General features: G+C 40.3%; 1 protein-coding gene across 6 annotated transcripts in view; it reads right to left on the bottom strand.

The window, feature by feature from the left end:
- CROT (carnitine O-octanoyltransferase) overlaps nucleotides 1-25,574 on the bottom strand; it is a 61,503-nt gene extending 35,929 nt beyond the window's left edge. The window contains exons 1-7 of one of the 6 annotated variants that reach the window (XM_086397288.1): nucleotides 25,141-25,574; nucleotides 24,508-24,598; nucleotides 21,689-21,824; nucleotides 17,406-17,530; nucleotides 15,650-15,831; nucleotides 15,357-15,481; nucleotides 8,992-9,100 (exon numbers count right to left, since the gene is read on the bottom strand). In XM_086397288.1, the coding sequence (XP_086253414.1) occupies nucleotides 8,992-9,100; nucleotides 15,357-15,481; nucleotides 15,650-15,831; nucleotides 17,406-17,530; nucleotides 21,689-21,803 (656 nt within the window). In that variant the 5' untranslated portion in view covers nucleotides 21,804-21,824; nucleotides 24,508-24,598; nucleotides 25,141-25,574. The remainder of the gene's footprint in view (nucleotides 1-8,991; nucleotides 9,101-15,356; nucleotides 15,482-15,649; nucleotides 15,832-17,405; nucleotides 17,531-21,688; nucleotides 21,825-24,507; nucleotides 24,599-25,140) is intronic. The other 5 variants (XM_086397285.1, XM_086397289.1, XM_086397290.1 and 2 more) reach the window with 5 other exon arrangements.
- Between the last annotated feature and the right edge of the window lie 1,500 nt (nucleotides 25,575-27,074).

Raw genomic sequence — 27,074 nt, 5'->3', positions numbered from 1 at the left:
TTCTCTGCTGCTGCTGCTAAGTCGCTTCAGTCATGTCCGACTCTGTGCGACCCCAGAGACGGCAGCCCACCAGGCTCCCCCGTCCCTGGGATGCTCCAGGCAAGAACACTGGAGTGGGTTGCCATTTCCTTCTCCAATGCATGAAAGTGAAAAGTGAAAGTGAAGTCGCTCAGTTGTGTCCGACTCCTAGCGACCCCATGGACTGCAGCCCACCAGGCTCCTCCATCCATGGGATTTTTCCAGGCAAGAGCACTGGAGTGGGGTGCCATTTCCTCTATCCACCATCACATGTATGTCTTCCCAAATTTCCCCTCACTGGCCTCCCCCAACCTCTTCTACAAGTTTCTTCTTTGGTAATTTCACCCACTACTTGAATAGCTTCAATTATCACCTTTACCTAAGAGGCAACCAAATCTCTAACTTTAACCCTATTTTCTCTCTAAATTTCTAGTACCAAATTTCCAAATGCTTGTTGGATATATCCACCTCAATTTCTGCCAACATTCCAAATTAAATATACATTTAAAAATTATCTCCCTGACCTCTTCCTACAAATTAAGACAAAACTGATCTTAGAAGAAAACATAGGTATCTCTTCATGACTATGAATTAGGGAATGGTTTCTAAGATATGACAGTAAAAGTACAAATAACTAAGGAGTAGATAAACTGAACTCTATCAAAACTAAAATGTTGGCCCTTCACAAGCAACCATGAAAAAAGTGAAGTAAACACTAGAATGGGAGGAAAATATATGTAATTTATGTATATGATAAGGGACTTACATCTAGGATATAGAAAGAAGTTTTATAACTCAATAATAAAAAAGACAAGTAACCCAATTAAGAATTGGTAAAGAATTTGAACAGACATTTCTCCAAGTTGTTGTTCAGTTGCTAAGTCATATCCAACCCTTTGTGACCCCATGGACTGCAGGACACCAGGCTCCCCTGTCCTTCACTAACTCCCAGAGTTTACAGGCATAGGTACATGAAAGTATGTTCAATCTCGTCATCATGGAGACACAACTGTAAACCACAATGAGATCCTACTTCATACTCTCTAGGATGGCTACAATCAAAAAGGCTAACAAGTACTGGTGAGAATGAAAATAAATTGGAACCCTCAAGTACCACTGATGTGAATGTAAATGGTGCACTCATACTGGAAAACAGTTTGGCAGTTCCTCAAATGGTTAAACATAGAAGTATGATCCAGCAATTCCACTCCAAGGAATACACCCGTGACAAGTGTCCACACAAAAACCTATACACAGATGTCCACAGCAGCATTATTCACAGCAGTCAAAAAGTCAAAACAACCCAAATGTCTATCAACTGATATATAATTAAATAAAATGTGGTCTAGCCATAGAGTGCATTATTATTCAGTAAAAAAAAAAAAAAAAGGAAGTACTAATAAATGCTACCAGGAGTCTCCAATCCCTGTTAGGAACCAGGCTACACAGCAGGAGGTGAGCAGTGGGTGAGTGAGCAAAGTTCCACCTGTATTTACAGTCACTTCCCATTGCTCCCATTTACCACCTGAGTTCTGTGTCCCGTCACATCAGCAGGGGCATTCGATTCTCATAGGAGCTGTCAACTGCGCATGTGAGGGATCTAGACTGTGAGTTCCTTATGATGCCTGAGGATCTCAGGTAGAGCTGAGGTGGTGAGGCTAGCTAGCTCTGGGGAGCAGCTGCAGATACAGATTATCACTAGTGAAGAGGTCCGACTGCATAGAGATCATGATAAACCAATTGCTTATGGACTCATATCAAAACCCTATCAGTGAGTGACAAGTGACAACCGCATAATTATTTCATTATATAATGTGATAGTAATAGAAATAAAATGCACAATAAACGTAATGTTCTTGAATCATCATGAAACCAGTGCACATCCATAGAAAAACAGTCTTCCAGGAAACCCAGACTCTGGTGCCAAAAAGATTGAGGACCACTGACACGGAGGACCGCCACAACATCTATGAATGTTGAAAATGTAAGGTATACTAAGTGAAAGAACCTAGACAGAAAAGGCCATTTAAGAGTCCATTTATGTGAAATGTCCAGAGAAGGAAAACCATAGAGACAAAAGGTCAAGTGAAACAGACAGAAAGGCTACCTCAGGCTGGTGGGATGGGAGTGTTGGGGAAATATGAGAAATGTCTGCTAATGGATGGGTAAGAGTTGGGGAGCAAATGGGGAATTACTGCTTATGAGTTCAGGGTTACTTTGAGGGGTGACAAAAATATTCTAAAGTTGATTGTGAAGATGACAGCACAATTCTGAACATTCTTAAGAAATGCTGAAATATATACTTTAAATGGGTGAACTGTGTAGTATGTGAATTGCCTCAAAGCCAGTATTAAAAACAAGAAAAAACTGAAAATTGAAAGGTTACTTCCTCTTCTGTTATAATACTATCTACTTACTCAGTAATAGCTCCCTTTCTTTCTAAATCCAGTTACCAATTCAAATTAATTTTATCTCCAAAACTTTTTATGCATTTATCTTTTTAAGAAAAATTTAAATTGAAGTATAGTTGATTTACAACATTGTGTTACTTTCTGATATACAACAAAGTGACTCAGTTTTATATATTCTTCTTCAGATTCTTCTCCATTATAGTTCATTATAAGATATTGAATATAGTTCCCTGTATCATACAGTAGAATCTTACTAGTGGTTTTGAACAGTGTTCCATATTCTACAGTCCCAACCTCTAACTTCTTTCCTGGATTACTGCAAATTTTAACACATCTCTTTTGAGGCACCAACTCATAAGATTCAGAATCTGACCGATCTATCTTATACTACTAATATGTATCTTATGTTTCTAAATAAAATTTCCTAATGCATCGCTATTGCTGTTGCTAAGTCGCTTCAGTCGTGTCCGACTCTGTGCAACCCCATAGACGGCAGCCCACCAGGCTCCCCCGTCCCTGGGATGCTCCAGGCAAGAACACTGGAGTGGGTTGCCATTTCCTTCTCCAATGCATGAAAGTGAAAAGTGAAAGTGAAGTTGTTCAGTCGTGTCTGACTCTTAGCGACCCCATGGACTGCAGCCTACCAGGCTCCTCCATCCATGGGATTTTCAGGCAAGAGTACTGGAGCGGGGTGCCATTGCCTTCTCCGTCCTAATGCACAGAGCTGGCCTAATCACTCAGTTCACTCACACATCCACACCCATACCTTTCTGCTTTGTATTAAGCAGAGGGTATTAAAAAAAAAAAAAATCTGGTAAGTAATCTCTTTGAGCTCCATCTGAAGGTGAAAATATAGAAATAAATGACTTCAATACAATAATCAGTATAATAGAGATAAATAAGAGGCTAAGTCCTTGGGCCATGAAGAGAGGAAAGGGAATGGGAAATTATGAAATAAGACATAAAATAGGAAGTAGTAAGCCGGTGGTGACATGTGAACAGAAACAAAGCGCGAGGAGCAATTCTTACTTAAAAGGTGGACAAGGCAGGGGACGGCAGTCCAATAGAAAGCATGAGCACATGCAAAGACTACAGATAACCTAACACATCAGAACTGCAAGCAGAGAAACTGGGTAGAACAGGATGCAGAGGGAGGAAGAGCAGGACAAGGCTGAAGGGACAGGCGAAGGTCAAATCGCGACCACAGTTTAAAAAAATGAGACTGTTAGCTAGACCTCAAGGAACTACTCAAGAATTTTAAGGTAAGATACGATCAAATATGAATTTTTAAAGTCACAGGACTGATGACTGTAGAGAATGTAGGGAAGCAAGAAAACCACCTGTGAGGCTGAATCAGAGTTAACAATCTGAACAAACAAGGCTTTTATTTTAATGGAGAACAGAAATCCAAGTTTTTATATGAATAAAAACAGAAATCCATGTTTATGTGAATTCTCCTGATTTTTAAATAGCAATTCAAATTCTCTGTTATCCAAGCAAAACAGGCTACAGGCTGAATTCAGACCACAAATCACATGTATGCAGTTTCTGAGAGAGTGGCTTTCAGTAATCCAAGTAATAAGCCTGATCTAATTCTTTTATGTCAAATTTGGAACAAATTTTAAAATACAGCTGAACAGACAGAAAGATTATCCAAGAAACAAAAGCAAAAAAAACTAAAAAACGGATCTTTTTTGTCTATATCAAAATTAACAATGCCTGCTGAAGTACAAAAAAAGTTTGCTAACTGGAATGAAATGTTTGCAACCCATATAACTACTAAAGGATGAGTGCCCAGACATATAATTGCTACAAATCAATAAGAATTTAAAAATAGCAAATAGAAAAATAGGCAAAAGCAACTCACTGAAAATATGAGTGACCTATAAACATATAGAAATATATTCAATTTCACTAGTTATGAGGGATATGTCAATTCAGGCAACAATGAAAACCATTTTTCATGGGTCAGTTCACCATATTTTAAGTTTAATTATACCATGTCATCAACCACGTAGAGAAGTAGGTATCCTCCTAAAACACTAGCAGGAAACATAATGCTGCTATGAATGACAATCTGACTTTGTTTAAAAATTTAAAGGTATGTATCCTATGATCCAGAAAGTACATTTCTAATGTCAATACATAGATATTTTCTCACAAATACACAAAGAGGCATGCTGGAAAATGTTGACTGTTTTTTATAGTAACAAACGCAAACTACGTCAATGGGTACTAAAGGAGAATGGTCAAACTATATAGTATGACCATTTGGTGGAATTCTATATGACAGTTTAAAAAAGTAAGGTTGATAATGTCTACTCCAGTATGAATATATTATTGTCTTATTATTCATTGTCTTATTATTCACTAAAAGAAATGAACTGCAGAAAAATACCTAAAATAAAATTATTTTCTGGACTTCCCCGGTGGTCCAGTGGTTAAGAATCTGCCTCGAAATGAAAGGAACACGGGTTCAATCCCTGGTTTGGGAAGACTCCACATGCTGTGGAGCATCTAAGCCCATGCATCGCAACTATGGAGGCCTGCACACCCTAGAGCTTGTGTTCCGCAGCAAGAGAGATCACTACAATGAGAAGTCCACACACCACAATGAAGAGGAGTCTCTACTTGCCGCAACTAGAGAAAGCCTGAGCACAGTGACAAAGACCCAGCACAGCCAAACATAAATTGACTATTTAAAAAAAAACTATTTTTAAATACACAAAACTACCCCTTTCCTCATGACACATGCAAAAATCAATTCTGCTGCTACTGCTAAGTCACTTCAGTCATGTCCGACTCTGTGTGACCCCATAGACGGCAGCCCACCAGGCTTCCCGGTCCCTGGGATTCTCCAGGCAAGAACACTGGAGTGGGTTGCCATCTCCTTCTCCAATGCATGAAAGTGAAAAGTGAAAGTGAAGTCGCTTAGTTGTGTCCGACTCTAGCGACCCCGTGGACTGCAGCCCACCAGGCTCCTCGGTCCATGGGATTTTCTAGGTAAAAGTACTGGAGTGGGGTGCCATTGCCTTCTGCGAAAATCAATTCTAGGCAGACTTTTAACGTAAATGTGAAAGATAAAAGAATGAAAGTTTAGAGCACAATGTAAGAAAATATCTAACAATGTGTTAGTAAAAAAAATTTTTATGGAAGTCCAGACACTACAAAACTCATAGAGGAAAATCTAGGTAGAACTCTAGATGACATAAATTGCATTAATATCCTTTATGACCCACATCCTAGAGCAATGAAAATAAAAACAAAAATAAGCAAATGGAACCTAATTAAACTTAAAAGATTTTGCACAGCAAAGGAAATCATAAATAAGATGAAAAGACAGCCCTCAGAATGGGAGCAAATATTTGCAAATAAAGCAACTGACAAGGGATTAACCCCTAAAAATAAACCCCTAAAAATAATCAGCTCATGCAGCTCAATATTAAAAAAAACAAAAAAACAATCAAAAAATAGGCAGAAGACCTGAACAGACATTCCTCCAAAGAAGACATAAAGATGGCCAACAAATACATGAAAGCATGCTCAGTTCAGTTCAGTCGCTCAGTCGTGTCCAACTCTTTGCGACCCCATGAATTGCAGCACGCCAGGCCTCCCTGTCCATCACCAACTCCCGGAGTTCACCCAAACTCATGTCCATCGAGTCGGTGATGCCATCCAGCCATCTCATCCTCTGTCGTCCCCTTCTCCTCCTCCCAGCATCAGGGTCTCTTCCAATGAGTCAACTCTTCGCAAGAGGTGGCCAAAGTATTGGAGTTTCAGCTTCAGCATCAGTTCTTCCAATGAACACCCAGGACTGATCTCCTTTAAGATGGACTGGTTGGATCTCCTTGCAGTCCAAGGGACTCTCAAGAGTCTTCTCCAACACCACAGTTCAAAAGCATCAATTCTTCAGCGCTCAGCTTTCTTCACAGTCCAACTCTCATATCCATACGTGACCACTGGAAAAACCATAGCCTTGACTAGACGGAGAAAGCATGCTCAACATCCCTAAGAAATGCAAATCCAAACTACAATGAGGTATCACCTCACCAATGAGAATGGCCACCATCAAAAAATCTACAAACAATAGATGCTGAAGAGGGTGTGGAGAAAAGGGAACCCTCTTGCACTGCTGGTAAAAATGCAAACTGATACAACCACTATGGGAAACAGTACGGAGGTTCCTTAAGAAACTAAGAATAAAACTACCATATGACCCAGCAATCCCACTACTGGGCATATACCCTGAGAAAACCATAATTTAAAAAGACACATGTACCCAGTGTTCATTGCAGCCCTATTTACAACAGCCAAAACATGGAAAGAATTTAAATGTCCATCAACAGATGTTAGGAAGATGTGGTGTGTGTGTGTATATATATATACACACACACACACACAATAGAATATTACTCAGTTATAAAAAGGAATGAAATTGGGTCCTTTGTAGTCATGTGGATGAATCTAGGATCTGTCATACAGAGTGAAGCAAGAAAAACACACACTGTTTATTAATGTATATATATGGAATCTAGAAAAATGGTACTCTTGAACCTATCTTCAGGGCAAGAACAGAGACAAAGACATAGAGAACGGACTTATTCACATAGAGGGGGTAAGGAGAAGGTGCGAGGAACTGAGAGAGTAACAGTGACATAGATACACCATGTGTAAAACAGCTAGTGGGAAGCTGCTGCGTAGCACTGAGAGCTCAGCTTTGTGCTCTATGATGATCTAGAAGGGTGGGAGTAGGGAGCGAGGTTCAAGAGGGAAGGGATGTATGTACAAACACAGATTCATGCAACTGTACAGCAAAAACTAACAACACTGTAAAGCAATTAATACTCCAATTTTAAAAAATTAGAAAAAAATTTCAACAGTACACAAAATGTATAATCCATATGGTAAAATATTGATATACTGGACTACATTCGAATGAAGAATTTCTGATGATCAAAGAGACACTTTGAAATCCATGAAAGCCTCATATCGAGAATGTATTAACGAACTCCTACAACACTCCTACACTAGTGGGAAGTGTTTATCAGTACAAATACTTTGGAAAACTGGCATGACCACTGAAGCTGAACATACACATAAACTATGACTCCCCAAGTCCTCTCCTGAGTGTAATGAGACAGAAATGCATGCATGTATACATCAAAGACTTATACAAGAATTTTTACAGCAGCACTTTTTGTATTAATAAAAATTGCAAGGAAGCTAAGTGATTACACTTGAGAAGGGGGATTTCTGGTATAAGGGGTGTAACGGAAATGTTCTGTATCTTGACCTGGGTGCTAGATGCATGAGTATTTAACTGTGGACTTCTGTGTGTGCTTGTGTACAGGTTTGTAATGCTCAATAAAAATAATTTAAAATATATACACATACATACAATTTTAGAAGACAAACCAGAAAATGTGAACAACTGACTGTATATTAATATATTAAAGAATTCTTGTTAATATTTTAGGAGAAGCAAGTCATTAGGTATGGTAATTTTTTATGTTTATGTTTTTAAGAGTCCTTATATCTTAGAGAAGCTTACTATTTATAGTGAAAGGATATTACGTTTGAGATTTTTTAAAAATAATCTGTGGGGGAGTTTCGGGAGGGGCACAAGGAGGTATAGCTGAATAAGACAATGAATTTATAATAGTTGAAGCTAGGAGTTACTATAATAGCTGTTCAATCTAGGGGTGACTACATGGAGGAGCTTCATTATATAATTCCCTCTACCTTTGGGAATTTTCCATAATGCTAACTTTAAAAATATAAACATCCAAAATAATACTCTGCTTGCTGTTTAGTTGCTCAGTCATGTTCAACTCTCTGTGACCCCCACAGACTGCAGCCCACCAGGCTCCTCTGCCCATGGGATTTCCCAGGCAAGAATGCTGGAGTGGGCTGCCATTTCCTGATACAGTAGTATATGTACATACTGTATATATATAAAATACATATTGTGGGCTTCCCTGGTAGCTTGGACGGTAAAGAATCTGCCTGCAATGTGGGAGACCTGGGTTCGATCCCTGGGTTGGGAAGATCACCTGGAGAAGGGCACAGCTACCAACTCAGTACTCTGGCCTGGAGAATTCCTTGGACAGAGGAGCCTGGCAGGCTACAGTCCATGGGGTCACAAAGAGTTGGATATGACTGAGAAACTTTCACTTTTAGTACATACTATATGTAAAATATACATATATATGTTCTTTTTAAAAAAATCTGTATGTGCATGTAAATTCATTGCAATAGGTTTGAAAGGACAGAATACACCATGCTAGCAATAGTGATTAATTTTGGGGCAGCGAATGCGATGAGTAATGTTTGTAATGTTTATCTTTTCTCCAAGGAGAGTTTATTCATATACAATGAGTAAAATGAAAAGCTAATTTAAATTTAAAATAAAATAAAAATAGGCTTTTAAAAATTAGCATACATAAAATTCTTATTTCTCACCTTACTGTCACTTTTTAAAAGGTAATGTTGAACTTTTTTTTTTTTTTAACTCAAGTAAAAGTTTAAAACCTAATGAGACCCAAGAAAGTAGTTTGAAAACCTCTGAATCTCTGGTGCAGTCATCAGATATCCTTCATGCATTACATCAAAGACAAAAACTCGGCCTCGACACAACACTGCAAGGTGACTTGGGGAATGTCCTTCACTCTCTGGGGGGGGAAAAAAAGAAAACACAAGACTCAAATCTCTGAAAGCAAGAGTAAAGCTGCATATTTATATTCAACAGAAGACAATCATTCCTCCAATATTTTATTTATCATATATTCATCAAATATGTCACATGAATAAAAACACTTTAATAAGGTGATAAAATTTCAGTTAATATGTCATAAATACATGTTCTTGAAACCTATGTAAAACATTTAGATTTTCATGTTTCAAATTCTGTATACTTTAAGAATCATATAAATTCCATACTACTACAGGGCTTTCTAGTTTTATTTATGGATAGGCTGGGAGGGGGAAAGGGTTGCAGAGAAGTCCAAGAGGAGAGTTATTTAAGTTTCTTTGGGGGATTCGTTTACTGTTGATTTATCATCAGATTATTAAACTGCAGTAATATCTAGCTAGGATTTCTCAGTAAACTATATTTTTCAGTAGAATAAGGGTACTTTATGCTTGAGTGGCAAGAAGAAAGAATTTTGCCCAATTGTAGTGTTACTAAGGCTCTGATAACACCTGGTAAGCCACTGACAATTGATTGTATGACTCATTTGGCACACATTACCCAGGAACTATTTGTTTTTTTTGTTTGTTTTCCTTTTTATGAAATATTGGGTATATTCCCTTTGCTGTACAGAACATTCTTGTATCTTATTTACTTTTGTTTTGTTTTTTTATTTTATTTTTTAACTTTACAATATTGTATTGGTTTTGCCATATATCAAAATGAATCCACCCCAGGTATACATGTGTGCCCCATCCTGAACCCTCCTCCCTCCTCCCTCCCCATACCATCCCTCTGGGTCGTCCCAGTGCACCAGCCCCAAGCATCCAGTATCGTGCATTGAACCTGGACTGGCGACTCGTTTCATATATGATATTATACATGTTTCAATGCCATTCTCCCAAATCATCCCACTCTCTCCCTCTCCCACAGAGTCCAAAAGACTGTTCTATACATCAGTGTCTTTTTTGCTGTCTCGTATACAAGGTTATTGTTATTGAGATTTGTAAATAACAGACTATTCTGACTTAGTCCCATTTTTCAAGTACTAGGCTCTGACAAGGGTCTTCCTATATGATCTCTGCCTCCTCCCTCTCAAAAAAGGAAGGAAGAAAGTTAGGAAAGACATACACTGCCATTGGAAGTAAATTTATTGGTTGATATGTACAAGGAAATGTGCTAAATGCTTTACACATGTTATCTCATGATATCTACTCATTAGCTATGAGGAAGAACTATTTCCTGAAAGCACTATTATTTTTCCTCTTATATCCTCTTTCCTCAAGTCCTCTTTCCTCGGAGCTGGGGTATGTGTTTTCTGTGTCCCTCATGGCTATTTCCAAACCATTTCTTCCCCTTCATAAACCTCCACATCCTTTTACATTTACCATCACTACCTTTTATTGTCCTCTACTACTTAAAATTTGGCACTGTATAAAGGAAATAAACCTGAGGCCAAGTTAACACTTGAGGAGACGAGAACAGAGGGTGCTACCTAAGGATGAGCATCAGAGGTTATATCTGAGCAGAGACCAAAGTAAAGTAAAAGAGCTAACACAGAGATATGTGTAGGAAGAGAGCTTCAGGCAAAGGAAACAGCAAGTGCAAAGGCATTAGGGCAAAATGAGCTGGTCTGCTTAAAGGGAGAAAAAGGTCAGTGCAGCTGCAGCAGAGAGAAATGAGTAGAATGGCAGAAAAAATTGCAGCCACATCCTATGGGCCTTAGAAAGGGCTTGCAATTTAAAAAATGATGGAAAAGAAGCCAATGGAAGGTTTTAAGCAGGACAGTAATAATATCATCTAATTACTACTTTACAAAGGGCATTCCAGCTGCCATATGAAGAAGGGATTATAAGCGGGAAGAGAATATATATCAGGATCAGAGTTAGGAGGTAACTGAAGTGGTCCAGGTGAGAACAACCAGAGAGGTGATGGTGGCTTTGACTAGGGTGTGACATTGAAAGAAAGCAAGGGGTCAATTTTTTCTTTTTAAGATGGGACATATTACAAATCTGTCCAACCCAGTAAAGAGGGAAAATTGTTAATGCAACACAGAAAGAAGGATAATGCAAAAGCAAGGCCCTTGATTAAACAAGAGGTGGAGCCCAGGACATCATGCAGAAGGGCTATCCTTAGGAATCAGAACAGTTCATCCGTCTTTATAGAGAGAAGACAAAGTATATGAATATGTAATACTGCACTGCAAGGAGGCTGCAAAACGGGCTAACATTTGAATGAATATGTTTCTATGACTGCTGTAATAAATTACCACTAACTTAGTGGTAAATCACCACTAACAAGAAAATTTTATTGTCTTACAGCTCTGGGGACTACAAGTCTGAAATGTGTCTCTCTGGGCTAAAATGAGGGTTGTCCCTGAGTCTGGGTTCCTTCTGGAGACTGTAGAGGAGAATCTGTTTCCTTTGATTTTTCAGCCTCTAAAGGCTGCCCATATTCCTTCTTGACTCAGAGCTCCATTCCTTCATCTTTAAAAGAATTTTTTAAAAAATTTTTTGGCTGTGCTACACAGTTTTCATGAGAAACACTGGACTGGAAGAAACACAAACTGGAATCAAGATTGCCGGGAGAAACATCAATAACCTCAGATATGCAGATGACACCACCCTTAGGGCAGAAAGTGAAGAGGAACTCAAAAGCCTCTTGATGAAAGTGAAAGGGGAGAGTGGAAAATGTTGGCTTAAAGCTCAACATTCAGAAAACGAAGATCATGGCATCCGGTCCTACCACTTCATGGGAAATAGATGGGGAAACAGTGGAAACAGTGTCAGACTTTATTTTTCTGGGCTCCAAAATCACTGCAGATGGTGACTGCAGTCATGAAATTAAAAGACGCTTACTCCTTGGAAGGAAAGTTATGACCAACCTAGATAGCATGTTCAAAAGCAGAGACATTACTGTGCCAACAAAGGTTCGTCTAGTCAAGGCTATGGTTTTTCCTGTGGTCATGTATGGATGTGAGAGTTGGACTGTGAAGAAGGTTGAGTGCCGAAGAATTGATGCTTTTGAAGTGTGGTGTTGGAGAAGACTCTTGAGAGTCCCTTGGACTGCAAGGAGATCCAACCAGTCCATTTTGAAGGAGATCAGCCCTGGGATTTCTTTGGAAGGAATGATGCTAAAGCTGAAACTCCAGTACTTTGGCCATCTCATGCGAAGAGTTGACTTATTGGAAAAGACTCTGATGCTGGGAGGGATTGGGGGCAGGAGGAGAAGGGGACGACAGAGGATGAGATGGCTGGATGGCATCACTGACTCGATGGACGTGAGTCTGGGTGAACTCCGGGAGTTGGTGATGGACAGGGAGGCCTGGCATGCTGTAATTCATGAGGTCTCAAGGAGTCGGACACGACTGAGTGACTGATCTGAACTGATCTGATCTGACACAGTTTTCAGGGTCCTTAGTTCCCTGACCAGCGATTGGACCCAGACTCTGGCAGTAACAGTGTTGAGTCCTAACCACTGGATCAGCAGGGAATCCCTTCCACTCCTCCGTCTCTGATGCCATCCAGGGAGGATCATAACTTCCTCATGCTTCCACCCCTTGGCTCTCTCCGCTTTCTCCTTCTTCACTTATACCTAGTGATTACTCTGGGCCCAGGTGAATAATCCAGGATAAGCTCCCTATCTCAAGCTCAACTGATTGTCAAATTTAATTTCATTCTCAATCTAATTTCCGTTTATTATTTAAGGTAACACATTCAATAGGTTCCAAGGATTAGGAAATGGACATTTCTGGAGATCATTTAGTCTACCTGCCACATAGGTTAGCAACTTTGATGATAGAACCATTACATTTGTTGAGAAGTAAAAGAGTTCATTAGCTAGGAATAAAGATGGAGAAAGTCATCAAACAGTCTTCTCTGAAAGTGAGAGAATATCCTGACAAAATACAGCAAGGTAGTGCTTCGGATCCACTCGAGGCTGAGAAAAGTGGTGTTTTGTGGATTCCTCTGGCCAAGTAAACTACTAGGGCAGACACCTTTAATATGTGGAGTAAAAGCAGAAGACTAACATTTACACAGCGTTGAGGTGGGGATGGAGAGGAGGAGGGAGCGGGTGAGCAAAGGTTTGAATGTATTTAATATATGCTAGGGAGTGGTAAGAGTAAAGAATCACAGAAAGATGTGAAGATTTGGCAGTGGGGAGGGAGAAATGAAAGTGAAGAACTGCAGAGTCACTGGATTTTAAGTCAAGATGTCAAAAAAACGACTGAGGTAGACCTAAAGGAAGTGAGTTGTGAAGAGAAAGTGGAGGTCAGAGTGAGATGCCCACAGCTGCACTGTTAGAGATGAGTTTTTTCTATTATAAGCAAGTCTGGGGCATGGCCATGGTAGTGGTGGCTGCTTGAGAAGGAGTACAGATCCCTAGAGGAAGGAAAGAAAGGAGAAGAGGAGCCATGGGTCATCCACACATGGAGGCTGAAGTCAGCAAGGATGCGACTGAGATAATAATGGAGAGACAGACAGTGAGACAGGTGCTAAACCGATCAATGAAGGAAGGAAAATGATCAAAAAGGACGTCACTGGGACAATGACGAGCAGGGATGACACAGCCTGCTGGCATTTCTTTTTTCTTCAAAAGCTCAAACTGTAAGGAAAAAGATAAAAACGGAAAGTGCAGTGGGAAATAAAGACACCGACATCTTCTACTTGCTCTTTAGTAACAAAGTATAAGAGAAAAACAAAGTCTCCATTTGAGAGGGTCACAGCAAAAGTCTAAAAAAAAATAACCAGGTTTCAGAAACAGCAGCTTTCAGAAAGGAAAGGAAAGGGGAGCTTTCAGAGAAAAGGAGGAGGATCCAAAAAACCCAAAAATGGATTTTGCTGGCCATGAGTTCATGAAGCACAGCAGAAGAGTTCAGGGAAGCAGTGGAAGGTGGGTCACAGCAGTGAGAATCTTGGGTCAAATTAGGTTATGCCCTGCTCTATGAATCCAGATGACAAGAGATGCCATTCAAAGTCTGAACTGCTTGGGCAAAATGAGGTGAACAGGATGAAAAGCAAAACTGAATTAGCCTTAATTGTCACTTAAGGAAAAAAAAAAAAATGGTCACTTAAGGGGTAAGGAACCTGGGTCAGAAGATCCCCTGGAGGAGGGAATGGCAACCCACTCCAATATTCTTGTCTGGAGAATACCACGGACAGAGGAGCTTGGAAGGCTACAGTCCATGGGATCACAGAGAGTCAGACATGACTGAAGCAACTTAGCATGCACACAAAAAAACAAAAAACAGCAAAAACCTCAAACGAGGCCTAATTATTGCTTCGTTACTGAAACTAGCCTCTTAGCTGCAGTGGCTAGCACACTGTTATCCCCATCAACACGTAATTTCTTCAATTTTCTCCTTAACCAGAGTAGGTTCCATACCCAGCATTATAATTTCTCCCTTGCAAAAATCCTTCACTCCCTCTTCCACTGTTGCTGCTTAAGAAAAAATACATGATACCATATAGTCTAACTTTAAACCCATAAACACACATTTCAGCACTGTTTAGGTACCCTACCTTTGCACAGAATGTGTGCTTTTCCCATTTTCCAAAACGACCATTTCGAACTATCAAATGATACAATGCAAGCATTAGGTTTGTATCAAACCACGTAAGTCACAGTTTCAAAAAAAAATCCATTCCCATAAATTATTTCCAGCTAAATCACTATGGCTAAAAGATAAGGTTCATAGAAAGCCTAGTCTTTCTATGACTAGGCCAAATCAAAATCCAATAAAACTAGTCAAAATCCAGTAAGAAATATTCTTCGAAATCATGCGTTCCATAACATCACGGGATTTCCCTGCCAGCTCAGTGCTTAGGACCTGACACTTCCACTGCTGTGGGCCTGGGTTCTGTCCCTAGTCAAGGAACTGCGATCCCGTAAGGCACATGGCACGGCCAGCAAGAGAGTACATTCCACAGCATCACAGAAGAACTGCAGCAAAACCACCCAAATCCTGGGGCTTCCCTGGTGACTCAGCAGTAAAGAATCCATCTGCCAAAGTTGGGGACTCGAGTTCAATCCCTGGTCTGGGAAGATCCCACACGCTGAGGAACAACTACACCCATATGCTGAGACTACTGAAGCCCCCCCTCGCCACAACTAGAGAAAGCCACACGCAGCAACAGAGACCCAGGACAGCCATAAATACAATAAATCTTAAAAAAAAAAAAAAAACTATCCAAACCCCAATGCTTTTACCAGGAAAAGTACAAATGTTTTCTACTTACCAGTCCTAAAATAATTAATAATTGAATCTCTAGTAATTCCTGGAATCTTGCAGGTGGAAAACAGCATTCGGAATTGATTCATATCTAGAGGAGTATTTCCAACTTTTTCAACAGCTAACTTTTCTCTATTAAAACAAACAAACAAAAGTATATTGGCCAAGAAATCATTACAAAACTTTTAAACCAGTCACACCTATAGTATTCATCCCCAGATGAGTAAATTAAGCTTCTCAACATTTTGCCACCAGAGACTTTGGGTAAATATGTAACTGAATTGACAAAACTATCCTTACTTTCTTAATAGCTGCCAGTAGTTCAAGTTATGCCAAAGACTTATACTTCCTCTTTCCAACTGTGTGCCTTCCTTTGGAGGCCAGTAGTGTTCAATATGGCTTGCAGGACCCCCAAAGTTGACATTCAGTTGTGATGGTATACGAACATCCAGGTAGGCAACATTCAGCCACCACTCTTCCAGCTAAAAGAAATTAAGAACATCAGCCTAATGCTATTGATAGTATTAATACCTGAAGGTGTAACTGCTGAGAAGGAAAAAAAGCTCTATTCTTTTTTCTTTAATTACTTTTCAATACTTAAAAACATGTTTGATTTTAAATCATTACAAATAGTAAAAATGCTATTTTGATCATTTCTTTCTTTTGGAATTATGGGATCTGAATTAAGTACTAGTCAAGTTTAACTACATTATCAAAAACATGAAACAAGAAAGCACTGAAAGAAACACCTTCAGACAGAGCATATTAAAACTACCAATATCCAACAAAGCACTCTAGGTGTGTTTTCTCAGAGTACCTGTTCACAACTGCAACTGAATCTCATGTGTAAGTAAGTGGGTCTCATCAAATTACCTGGAGCTCTTTCTGAAGAATTTGATGTTACAAACTATAGTCAGTCATTCGGAAAAATATAAGTGAAAAGGATACAGGCAGAACAATGACTTTTTAACCTTTACCCTAATTTAAAGTCACTGAAGGCTCAAAATTGAGAAAAAAGGAATCTAGACATATAAACTTGTATTATTCCATTATAGGTATCTAAAGGACAATAAAAAGATCAGCTTGCTTTTTATTTCTGAAACTAAATGATAGTTACAAACATTATTTCTAGACTAAGGCAGTATCTTAAATTACGAAAACTCATCCTACAGGAGTAGTTAAGATGAAAAATCAAAGAAGATTCCTTGTGAAAAATTACTGAGATCTTTATACCAATGTTTCCTCAATCTACCCAGCTGAAACACAGAATACCCATAACCATTCTTCACTCCAGTTTTCTAATGGCCCTTTTCTCCTGTGCACTGTATAAATATTTGCACACTGTAAATGTGATATCTATTTTAGTATTTGGGGCTTTATTTTTAGGCTATGATTATCTGGACAAAATGTTTTTCTCAAACATGGTCTAAAGATGACCTGCATCAGAACTGCATAGAGTAGTTAAATAAGGATATCTGGGCACCCTTTCCAGAGATACTGAATCAGAATCACTGGTCCCAGGAATTCTGCATTTTACCAAGTTCCCCTACATAATAAGAGGAACCCACACACAATACTTAAAACTCCCCAGAGTTAAACAATTCATTCATTCTTTTGGATGATAAAAGATGCTGCTGCTGCTGCTGCTGCTGCTAAGTCTATTCAGTCCTGTCCGACTCTGTGCGACCCCAGAGACGGCAGACCACCAGGCTCCCCCGTCCCTGGGATTCTCCAGGCAAGAACACTGGAGTGGGTTGCCATTTCCTTTTCCAATGCATGAAAGTGAAAAGTGAAGGTGAAGTCGCTCAGTTGTGTCCAACTCCTAGCGACCCCATGGACTGCAGCCCACCAGGCTCCTCCATCCATGGGATTTTCCAGGCAAGAGTGCTGGAGTGGGGTGCCATTGCCTTCTCCGTGATAAAGGATTCTATAGTATATTTCTACAGTAATAGTATTCTACAGTATATTCTACAGTAATAATTTTAAAATGAAAGCTAGATACACATTTACTTTTCATTAAGTATCAATATTCTAATAAATACAATAACATAAATACCCAGTTTCTTCTTCCTTTTGCTCTTTGAAGTAATTTCTGCTGCAATTTTTCTCCAATGCCATTTTGAAATTTCTGGACAATTGCTTCAGTATTCTTATATTCTTCCTCATTTGCAAATGGCTTTACTGTAAAAGGAAAAAATACGCATTAAAGTATTTAGACATCAAGTACCACAAACTCACCTCAATTATTATTACTTACATAAATCTTGACTCAGTTACATAAAACACTTATGTATATACTAGAGCAGTCCACTAAATTAGAGTTTATAACATGAAAATGGCTGAAAAGCAATAATGCAAAATATGTCAAAAAATAAAAGAGTGGATACTATGTAGTCTGATAACTATTTCTCCCAAAATTATTTTAAAATCATTCTAGACAATGATAGTTAAAATGACACACAGGACTATCACCTAGCCATTACTGTGAGAAATCTCGCTAGCCATTACTGTGAGAAATTAAAGCTTCTTTCCATTAATGTTCAAGCAGAGCCTTAAACATTATGAATGTAAATGCAGCGTATATGTAGATTTAAGTGTAAAGCCTTCCCAGAGCAGTTTAGGATCGCTTGTGGCCAATAACGACTTTCTTCACGAACACATACACAGAATACAAGGTGCCTAGTCCATGAAAACCAAGTGTTCTGAAAATTAAGCTATAGATGAAAGTAGAAATCCCTTAATTAGAAACCAAGGGACATTAATATCTTCCTTTTGATTTATTTTTGCCTCCTCAAAATTTTAAAGTTAATTTAAATAGCTGCATTCAGAGAGCACAAGTGAATAATCAGAAAGTTTTTTTTAAAAAAAGAAACTAGAATTCCCAGATGAAAGTAGGTGAGAAAAAAAAGAAAAAAAAAGTCAGAGTCTTCCAGTTAAACAAAGGCAACCAAGTTCATAAAGGTATCTTCACTTCTAGTAACTCACTAAAATGAGAATTACTAAAAAGGTGTAAGTTTATAAGGACAAAGCACATGAAAGAAGAGAGGACAGCAGAGAGGTTAACATTTTACAAATTAGGAAACGTGTGGGGAAATGGTGACTGACCACAGAATGGACGAAGTACCCACAGCCTAGGGAGTAGAAAGAAGTGGGAGGGTAAGGAGGGCTTGGTGCAAACCCAACAAGCAAGCCAAGTCCTGCAGTGGAACTCTAGGAAGGTTCAAGAATTCATGACACACAGACTTCTAAAGATAAGGGACAATATGAGGCTGAAAACAGTATAACTGCTTCAATGCTTGTAAAAGCAGCTGACAACCACCCCACCCACAGCCGTCCTTGTGAATCTCCTACACTCCAGAAAGCCAGACAACTTCCTCCCTCCCAATAGCGTTATAAATATGAAGGTTTACCCTTAGGAGAAGTTGTCCCAAACTAGCAAAATACATTGATTCCAGCTCACATTTTAAACAGAGGGTTAACAATGAAAGTGTACACTAGAGCAATGATCCCTCCTGTCTCTTCCTCCACTCAGCTCTCCAAACACTAGCCATCAGGCTTCTGCCTTCCTAACAAAAGATGAGAGAATTCTTCTTTGGGGAAAATATCAGTCCAAGAGAAAGGAGGTTGGGCATTTGCTGCTGCTGCTGCTAAGTCGCTTCAGTCGTGTCCGACTCTGTGCGACCCCATAGACGGCAGCCCACCAGGCTCCCCCGTCCCTGGGTTCTCCAGGCAAGAACACTGGAGTGGATTGCCATTTCCTTCTCCAATGCATGAAAGTGAAAAGGGAAAGTGAAGTCGCTTAGTTGTGTCCGACTCTAGCGATCCCATGGACTGCAGCCCACCAGGCATCCCCGTCCCTGGGATTCTCCAGGCAAGAGTGCTGGAGTGGGCATTTGGATATGTCCTAATAGAACTTCTAGACCTCTGCCCTATTACCCTCTATGGCTCATTATAAGGCCCACAGGTCACCAAGGTCTACTCACACACTCAGAGCTCCGCATAAGCTTCTCAGGATCTGACTCAAATGTGAATGACAAAGGATTGCCACATATTAGAGGAAACCCCTTCATGTAGGAGTCAGACCAAAAAAGGACTGATGATACCAAATATTAAGTGGACCAAAAAGGGACAAGTGGCTCAGAAGGTAAAGAATCTGCCTGCAATGCAGGAGACCTGGGTTTAATCCCTGGGTCAGGAAGATCTGCTGGAGAAAGGAATGGCAACCCACTCCAGTATTCTTGCCTGGAGAACCTCATGGACAGAGAAACCTGGTGGGCTGCAGGCAATGGAGTTGCAAAGAGTCGTATATGACTGAGTGACTAACACTTTCACTAATAAAATGAAAGGAAAATAACTTTTTAATTAAAAGCTTTGCCCAGAAGAACGAGATCCAAGTAATAGGAGCTGCTCTCAGAAAGAGAGTGAAAAAAAGAGAGGAGAAAACTACAAAACAAGTGATACTTTAAAAATTTCTGGGTGGATTGTGCAGGGGGAGGGAGGCTCAAGAAGGATGGGATACACATATAATTATGACTGATTTGCTTTGTTGTATGGCAGAAACGAAAACATTATAAAGCAATTTTCCTCTAATTAAAAAAAAAGAATAACTTCCTAGAACTGAAGAACATAACTTTTTAAACAGAAAGGACCCACTGAATGTTCAACGAAATAATGAAAATACCTATACATCATGGTACATCACTGAGATATTCAGAACAGAGATAAAGAAATGGTTTCCAAACACAGCTAGGGAGTGAAAAACAATGGGTCACATATAAAGGGTCAAACACCAGAACAGCATCAGGTTTCTCAAGAGAAACAGACAGTCCCTTCAAAACTTAAGGAAAGTCATGTCATTTCCAACCCCAAATTCTATACTCAGCCAAACAATCAAGCATGAGTAGCATAAAAACATTCTTTTCCTCCCAGACACCCTTTCTCAAGTAGCCTCTAAAGATGCACTTCAAAATAAGCAAACGAAACGAGGAAACCGAACCCAGGAACCAGGGAATCCAACACAGGAGAGAGAGGTGAAGAGAACCACCAGAATGATGGCTACAGAACCTCCAGCCATCTTGAGAAAAGTAAACACTAATTCCAACAAGAAGGTAGGGGGCTCCAGGAGGGATGTCTCCAAGAAGAAATGAAACTGAGTGACTATCTTGTGTATTTAACTGGATTCAGGGATTTTAGGTGTAGTGAGATATCTGGGGTGAGTGAGTTGTAGATACAAAGCAAAGCAAGCAAATGAAAAATGAGGAAAAACCAAAAAATGCAGCCGAAAGGTAATTCCAGTACTGTCCACTGAATGGTTCACTTGTGAATAACTGCATATCCCCAAACCCTCAATGGTCTGGTAAATTATTTTGGGGAAAGTGAAAGTGAAAGTGAAGTCACTCAGTCATGTCCGACTCTTTGCGACCCCATGGACTGTAGCCCACCATGCTCCTCCGTCCATGTTATTTTCTAGGCAAGAGTACTGGAGTGGGTTGCCATTTCCTTCTCCAGAGGATCTTCCCGACCCAGAGATGGAACCCAGGTCTCCTGCATTGTAAGCAAGATGTTTTACCGTCTGAGCCACCAGGGAAGTCCTACTTCGGGTAAATCCAGATTTAAATCAGGTGAACACTAATTTAATTGCAGATGGTGATTTGGGGCAACAGTGAGAAAATTAGAGGGAAAATGTGATATGTTAGATTGCATAAATGTTGAGAAATGAAGCTGGAGGTTAGAGGGGTGTAGGAGAACTAAATCTTGATCTTTTTAGGAACTAACATATAATACCTACAACTAAAAAAATCTAAGAAGGAGTTGTATATGCTTGTTAGTTTAAATCTGGAGATAAACAACACAAGAAGTAGATATTTGAAAATGCAGTGCAGGAAACAAGGCAGAGGACTACTTGTTATTGTAAACCTAATAGTACTACCTGGCTTTTTAACTATGGAAAAATTAACATGAGAGAAAGACAGAAATGTTTTGGACATTTTAAGGATACTTTTAATTATCATGAGCCTAGAGGACAAAGACTTCCCTGGTGGCTCAGAGGTTAAAGCGTCTGCCTACAATGTGGGAGACCTGGGTTCAATCCCTGGGTCGGGAAGATCCTCTGGAGAAGGAAATGGCAACCCACTCCAGTACCCTTGCCTGGAAAATCCCATGGACGGAGGAGTGTGATAGACTACAGTCCATGGGGTCACAAAGAGTCGGACATGACTGAGCGACTTCACTTTCACTTTTCACTTAGAGGACAAAACAATTAGACCCTCATCAACTTCTGACAATTTCACAGTTAAGCTGCTAGCAATATTAACATACATTAAAAGATCACAAACATACCCGATTCAAGGTATTTTTTTAATGATTCTTCAAGTGAAGGAACAGGCAGCGATGGAAGGGAATCTTGGTACTGAAATGTCCTTTCTTCAGTTGATTTAGCCAGTTGATTTTCCATGATGCAGTCACAATAGGCACACTATAGAAAAAAGCCCTCATAATTAACTCCCATAAATATTATACTAGTTTCAATCCACTACGTCAATATTTAGGGATCACAGTATATCTAGGACTTGGTTCTAGTCCTTAGGAATTCACAGATTTGCCTGAGAGAGAAAATCAATTAAAAAAAAAAAAAAAACAGTCTCAAATTGCTAGAGATCAAGGAGTGATCCTCAAGATCACTATATTTTTTTGAGCCAAGTATTGCAGTAAGTGTGATAGAAAATGTATCATCTCCTTCATCTTCATTCTATGAAAAACGGCATTCACTGCCATTTACATAAGAAGTCAAATCTTAGAGATTTAGTAAATTGCCTAAGATCAAACCAACAACTCAAATACAGATCTGTTTGACCATAATCTTCCTCCCATACCTGATAGTGGGAGAGGGGACTTACAGTCAGTCTAAATGGGTACGTAGAATGCAGATGTATAGAAAAGGATAATGGACTGAGAGAAAGAAATTTCAAGAGGAAAATATGAAGGTATGGAAGAGTCATTAAATCATAAACTTACAAAATATTACAGAATGCATAAATCAACAGAATGCATAAGTCATACAACAAGCTGCTGTAACCTAATTGTGCAGTGAGGCCTACACAGAATGATCGAGTATCATGAAGCAATCTTGAACATTTTCCAGATGTATTAATTTTCAGAGAAATCAAAGTAACACAAAATGTGAATAGAAAAAGAAATTCCTCAAAGAAGCCTTTAAAATTATATATTAAAATGTGCTCAGTCACTTCAGTCGTGTCCGACTCTCTGCGACCCCACGGACTGTAACCTACCAGGCTCCTCCGTCCGTGGGATTTTCCAGGCAAGAGTACTGGAGTGGGGTGCCATTTCCTTCTCCAATATATTAAAATAGCAGCTGAGAAATCAAGGAACAGTAATATTAAGAATTTCCTGGCCTTTCAAATACTACTTGTTAAAACTAATAGCAAAGTCAAATAGTATATTCCACTCACAGAAAGTTACAGAATAAAACATTACTTAAAAAAAAAAAAACAAAAAACAAACAAACAAAAAAAAAAACAATGGTGTGGCAGAGACTGCTCTAAGCCAATATAATTCTCACCCTTTCTTAACAGAATCCTGAGTCTCAGCTGGGTAGCAGGCCACACAGCTGTATCTCTCCTACTCTCCCTTGGAGCTCAGTATGGCTTTTAGATGTGTATGCTGCCTCCAGCTTATGCCCCTGTAAGGAACTACAGGTGTTCTCTGCTTTCTCTTCTCACTGCCAAGCAGGAAAGTGCCAACTGGACTAGCACTTTGGACCCATTTATAGGAGACAGGTATTGAGGCTGTTAGCATCTTCCTACTAGACCTGGACTCCTTCCTCTAGATGTATAAGAAAAACAAACAAAAACCACCACCACCACCAAAAAAAAAAAAACCCTTTTACTTATGCCACTGTAGTTTGGCTTTCTTTGTTAAGGAAGAAGAGCTTAGCCTACACCACTAATATAAAGAGATAATCCAAAACTGAGATACAACAAATATCCCAATTCCTCAGCTTTTTCCTATCTAAATGACTAACTGCACTTCACTGTGACCATCCATAAACATGGCTTTAGGACTAAAAGAAATGCAGATCTGGGTCCAAATGCCAACTCATCATTTTCTACTCACATGCCCTGAGACAAATAACTTTATCTGAATTTCTTTATCTGTAGAGAGGATACTCAAATAATCATTGTTAGGGTTAATTTTTTCCTTAATACCTTTGAAACTGAATTATAAAAATAATCTAGTTTTGAGACAATCACATCATGTTAAGCAGGATTTCTGTAAGTGGCCCTCTTGATTCTGCCCCCTCTAATACCCAGAACCTGTGAATATGAGATTATCACTTCTTGGACTGTGATGGTGTTATTGCAAAATTGACCTTAAAGAAGAGGGATTATCCAGGTGGGCCTAATCTAATCACTTGAGCTCTTAGGAGCAGAAAGCTTTCTCCAAGAGGTGGAAGGGTTAAAGGTGCTGTCTGGCTTTGAAAATGCACTTGCTCCCGTGGAACTGAGAGAGGCCCCAGGTGACAGCCAGTAAAGAAATGAGAACCTCGGTCCTGATGGGAAATTAATTCTGCATGGAAATTAATAACTGCATGGAAATTAATTCTACCAACAACCTCAATGAATCTGAAGATGGATTCTCCCTCAGAAAGGCCGGACCAACAAATTCATTTCAGCTTTGTGAGACACTAAGCAGTGAACCCAGCTAAACCTACCCAAACTTTGCATCTATAGAGATGCAGGTTAATAAATTTCTTTTTTAACTGTTAGGTTTGTGATAAATTGTTATGTAGCAATAGGAAACTAATACACCTGTGTAGAAAAACACGCTATTCTCTGTATACATCCGTGCCACTTAGACTCTAGGCATCTGAGACCACGACGATCAATTCCATACTCACTATGGTCTTAACTCAGCCAGAGGTACACAGGAAAAATGTGAATTATCAGATTCTTTCATGGAGGATTGTTTTGAACTCTCAATCACAAAGACTGAATAATACAATTCCAAAAGAACCTATAAATAAATGCTTTAGGAAAGTGATGATGCCGGACTTAATTACAGTGGGCCACCTGGGAGCAGTAAGATGGAAACTGAGTACAAAACAGAATCAGGAAAAAGAAGTAAAAGGAACCACATACCGGTAAACCAAGACGAGTTGTTTAGGACTGCCAAGTGCTTGTTGTAACAATTCTGTTCAGGAACCACAGGGGTATGAACTGAGCCGGTGAACTGTGGGCAGGACGAAAACAAGCTTAACAATTCCAGGAGTAAAAAATTACCAAAAACTAGTAAAAGAGGGTGGAAGACATACAACTGAAGGGTTGCTGCTGCTGCTGCTGCTAAGTCGCTTCAGTCGTGTCCGACTCTGTGAGACCACAGAGACGTCAGCCCACCAGGCTTCCCGTCCCTGGGATTCTCCAGGCAAGAACACTGGAGTGGGTTGCCATTTCCTTCTCCAATGCATGAAAGTGAAAAGTGAAAGTGAAGTCGCTCAGTCGTGTCCGACTCTTAGCGACCCCATGGACTGCAGCCTACCAGGCTCCTCCGTCCATGGGATTTTCTAGGCAAAAGTACTGGAGTGGGGTGCCATTGCCTTCTCCGAACTGAAGGCTTGGGAGGCGCCAAGTCTCATCCCTTCGGAATTCACAGCAAACACACACAAAAAGTCCATCTGCCAGAAAGCTAGATAAAAATTACTACACGGATTAACTAGGTGAATTACTAGGACAACCGCACTCCTTCCATTAGATAAGCCCAAGATTACCATGTACCTCCCGGTGCCCAGGTACCTGGTGCTGGCGATTTATCGCAGGGCTGCCAAGTTCAAAGCCTGGCACTAGAGACAGGAGGAGAGGGCGACGAGAGCTCGGAGACGCTCCCCACCAAAGCAAAGGCAGCTCCGCACACACTCTAAAAGCCACCAGGTGACAGCAATCTAACGAAGCACCACCACGGACCAGCCCAGCGGCCCAACTTCAGGAGTACTTCTCAGACCCGGGCCAGAGACAAGCACGAAGTTACCTCCGCCGAGTCCTGTCACCTCTGCCGCTCTACACCATTTAACTCTGTCCTTAACTTCTCCCCACCCCCAAAATGTTAGGGTAGAGAGGGAGGGAGCGCAAACTCTGCCAGCCAAGTAGTCCCCACCCCGCTCTGCGCTTCACCAACTCCGCTGCAGCCCCCAGCAGCACCCGCCTGCTTCCCTCACGCCCAGAGGCGCGAGAATTGGACGGAAAGCCGCGAGGGTCCCGCCCCGCGGTTAACGGGAAACGGGGATTTGTTGGGATGCCCTGAGGGTCCCGCCCCGTCCTTGAAGGGACTGAGGGCCGGCTGGGCCTGCGCTTTCTCGCGACTTGGCCACGCCTTTTTCGGGCTTTCCTGGTCCGCTGCCCGCCACTTACAGGCCTGGCGGGCAGGCCGTAAGGGCCACAGTCCGAACCCAGCGTGGCAGCGGTTTACTGCTTGCAGGTGTTGGACCACAGCGCCTCACTCGGGACGTGGCTGGAGCTGAGGGCCGGCTGCACTCCGCTCAGGTGCCTCTCTGGAACCGGTATAAAAACAAATGGCCCATTTTCACGCAAGCTGTGCAAGACTCGCTGCGCTGTTCCTCTTCGAGCCCCAGCTCCTACTTAGCAGCCGCTCTTCCCAAAGTGAAGAATTCCTTGTCATTTTTGTAACTCCCAAGTAAGAATTTATACCAGTGCCTTAAGGAGGAATACTGTCGTTCCCTCCGTGTCCTACCAAGAGAACAGTAACCACATAAATCCCCACTTGGTCTCTCTTTTGCTTCATCCACTGGGGCTGAAATTTGCCCAGCTAGACATCCTGCAGCACTGGGCTATCGGAGCTTCCCTACCCTCCCACAGGTCTTCCTGCTGCCCAAGGCCCTTGAAGCGCGCAGGGACTCATACTGCAAGCTTCAGGCTGACCTGATACCTTCTACTGTCGCACCAAGAAATGAAGTTTTTAACCCGAGGGAATTAGGCAAGTGCTAGAGAAAGATCGTAATACAATTAACATAGTTTCACAAGCAAGTCTATTTTACATTTACTCCTGGAAATACACTGCTTCAGTTTTCATTTTAAATACATTTTCATTTTTGTGAAAGAAAAGGCCAATAGTTTACAGTGATTGTGAAATGGATATCAAATATAAATAACTGGATTTCAAATTAACATGTCCGTCCCAGGTCCCAATCTTTTCCTAACTCTGTAAAATCTGACCAGAAGGAAACTGAGGATACAAATGAGTATTTGTAAGTTTGCTACAAAAATAGGAATGAGTTTGGTTGCAGTGCATCTTCTGTGCTTTCTAGTGATGTTACATAATATGTGGCAGACACACTTTTCTGATAAATGTTCTGAATTCTGAAACCTATCAGGCCAAATAAGGTTTCAGATAAGGGATTATAAAGTTGTACTGATTTCTGAAGATGCGGGGGAAAAAACTTCGCTCATAGTATTTAGATGCTATGTTCTGGATAATGTTACAATTGGCTTACAAGGATGTGGGGAAAGAAACTATCATAGTATTTAGATGCTATGTTCTGGATAATGTTAAAATTGGCTTGCAAGGTATTATTCTTAAACACAATTTTAAAAATAGTCAAAAAAACTTCAAAGTATTTTTTTCTCTTCCCTAGTGAATTTTGGTGCCTCTTACAGTTTTTGCATGTCTAATACCTGAGGGTGCCATAGAATTTAGG

Source organism: Bos grunniens, chromosome 4 (genome assembly GCF_055505025.1).
Source record: "Bos grunniens cultivar Pamir isolate PY7600 chromosome 4, Bosgru_T2T1.0, whole genome shotgun sequence".
Classification (NCBI taxonomy): domain Eukaryota; kingdom Metazoa; phylum Chordata; class Mammalia; order Artiodactyla; family Bovidae; genus Bos; species Bos grunniens.
The sequence above is the reverse complement of the archived record's forward strand: the minus strand, read 5'-3'. Positions and strand labels throughout refer to the sequence as shown.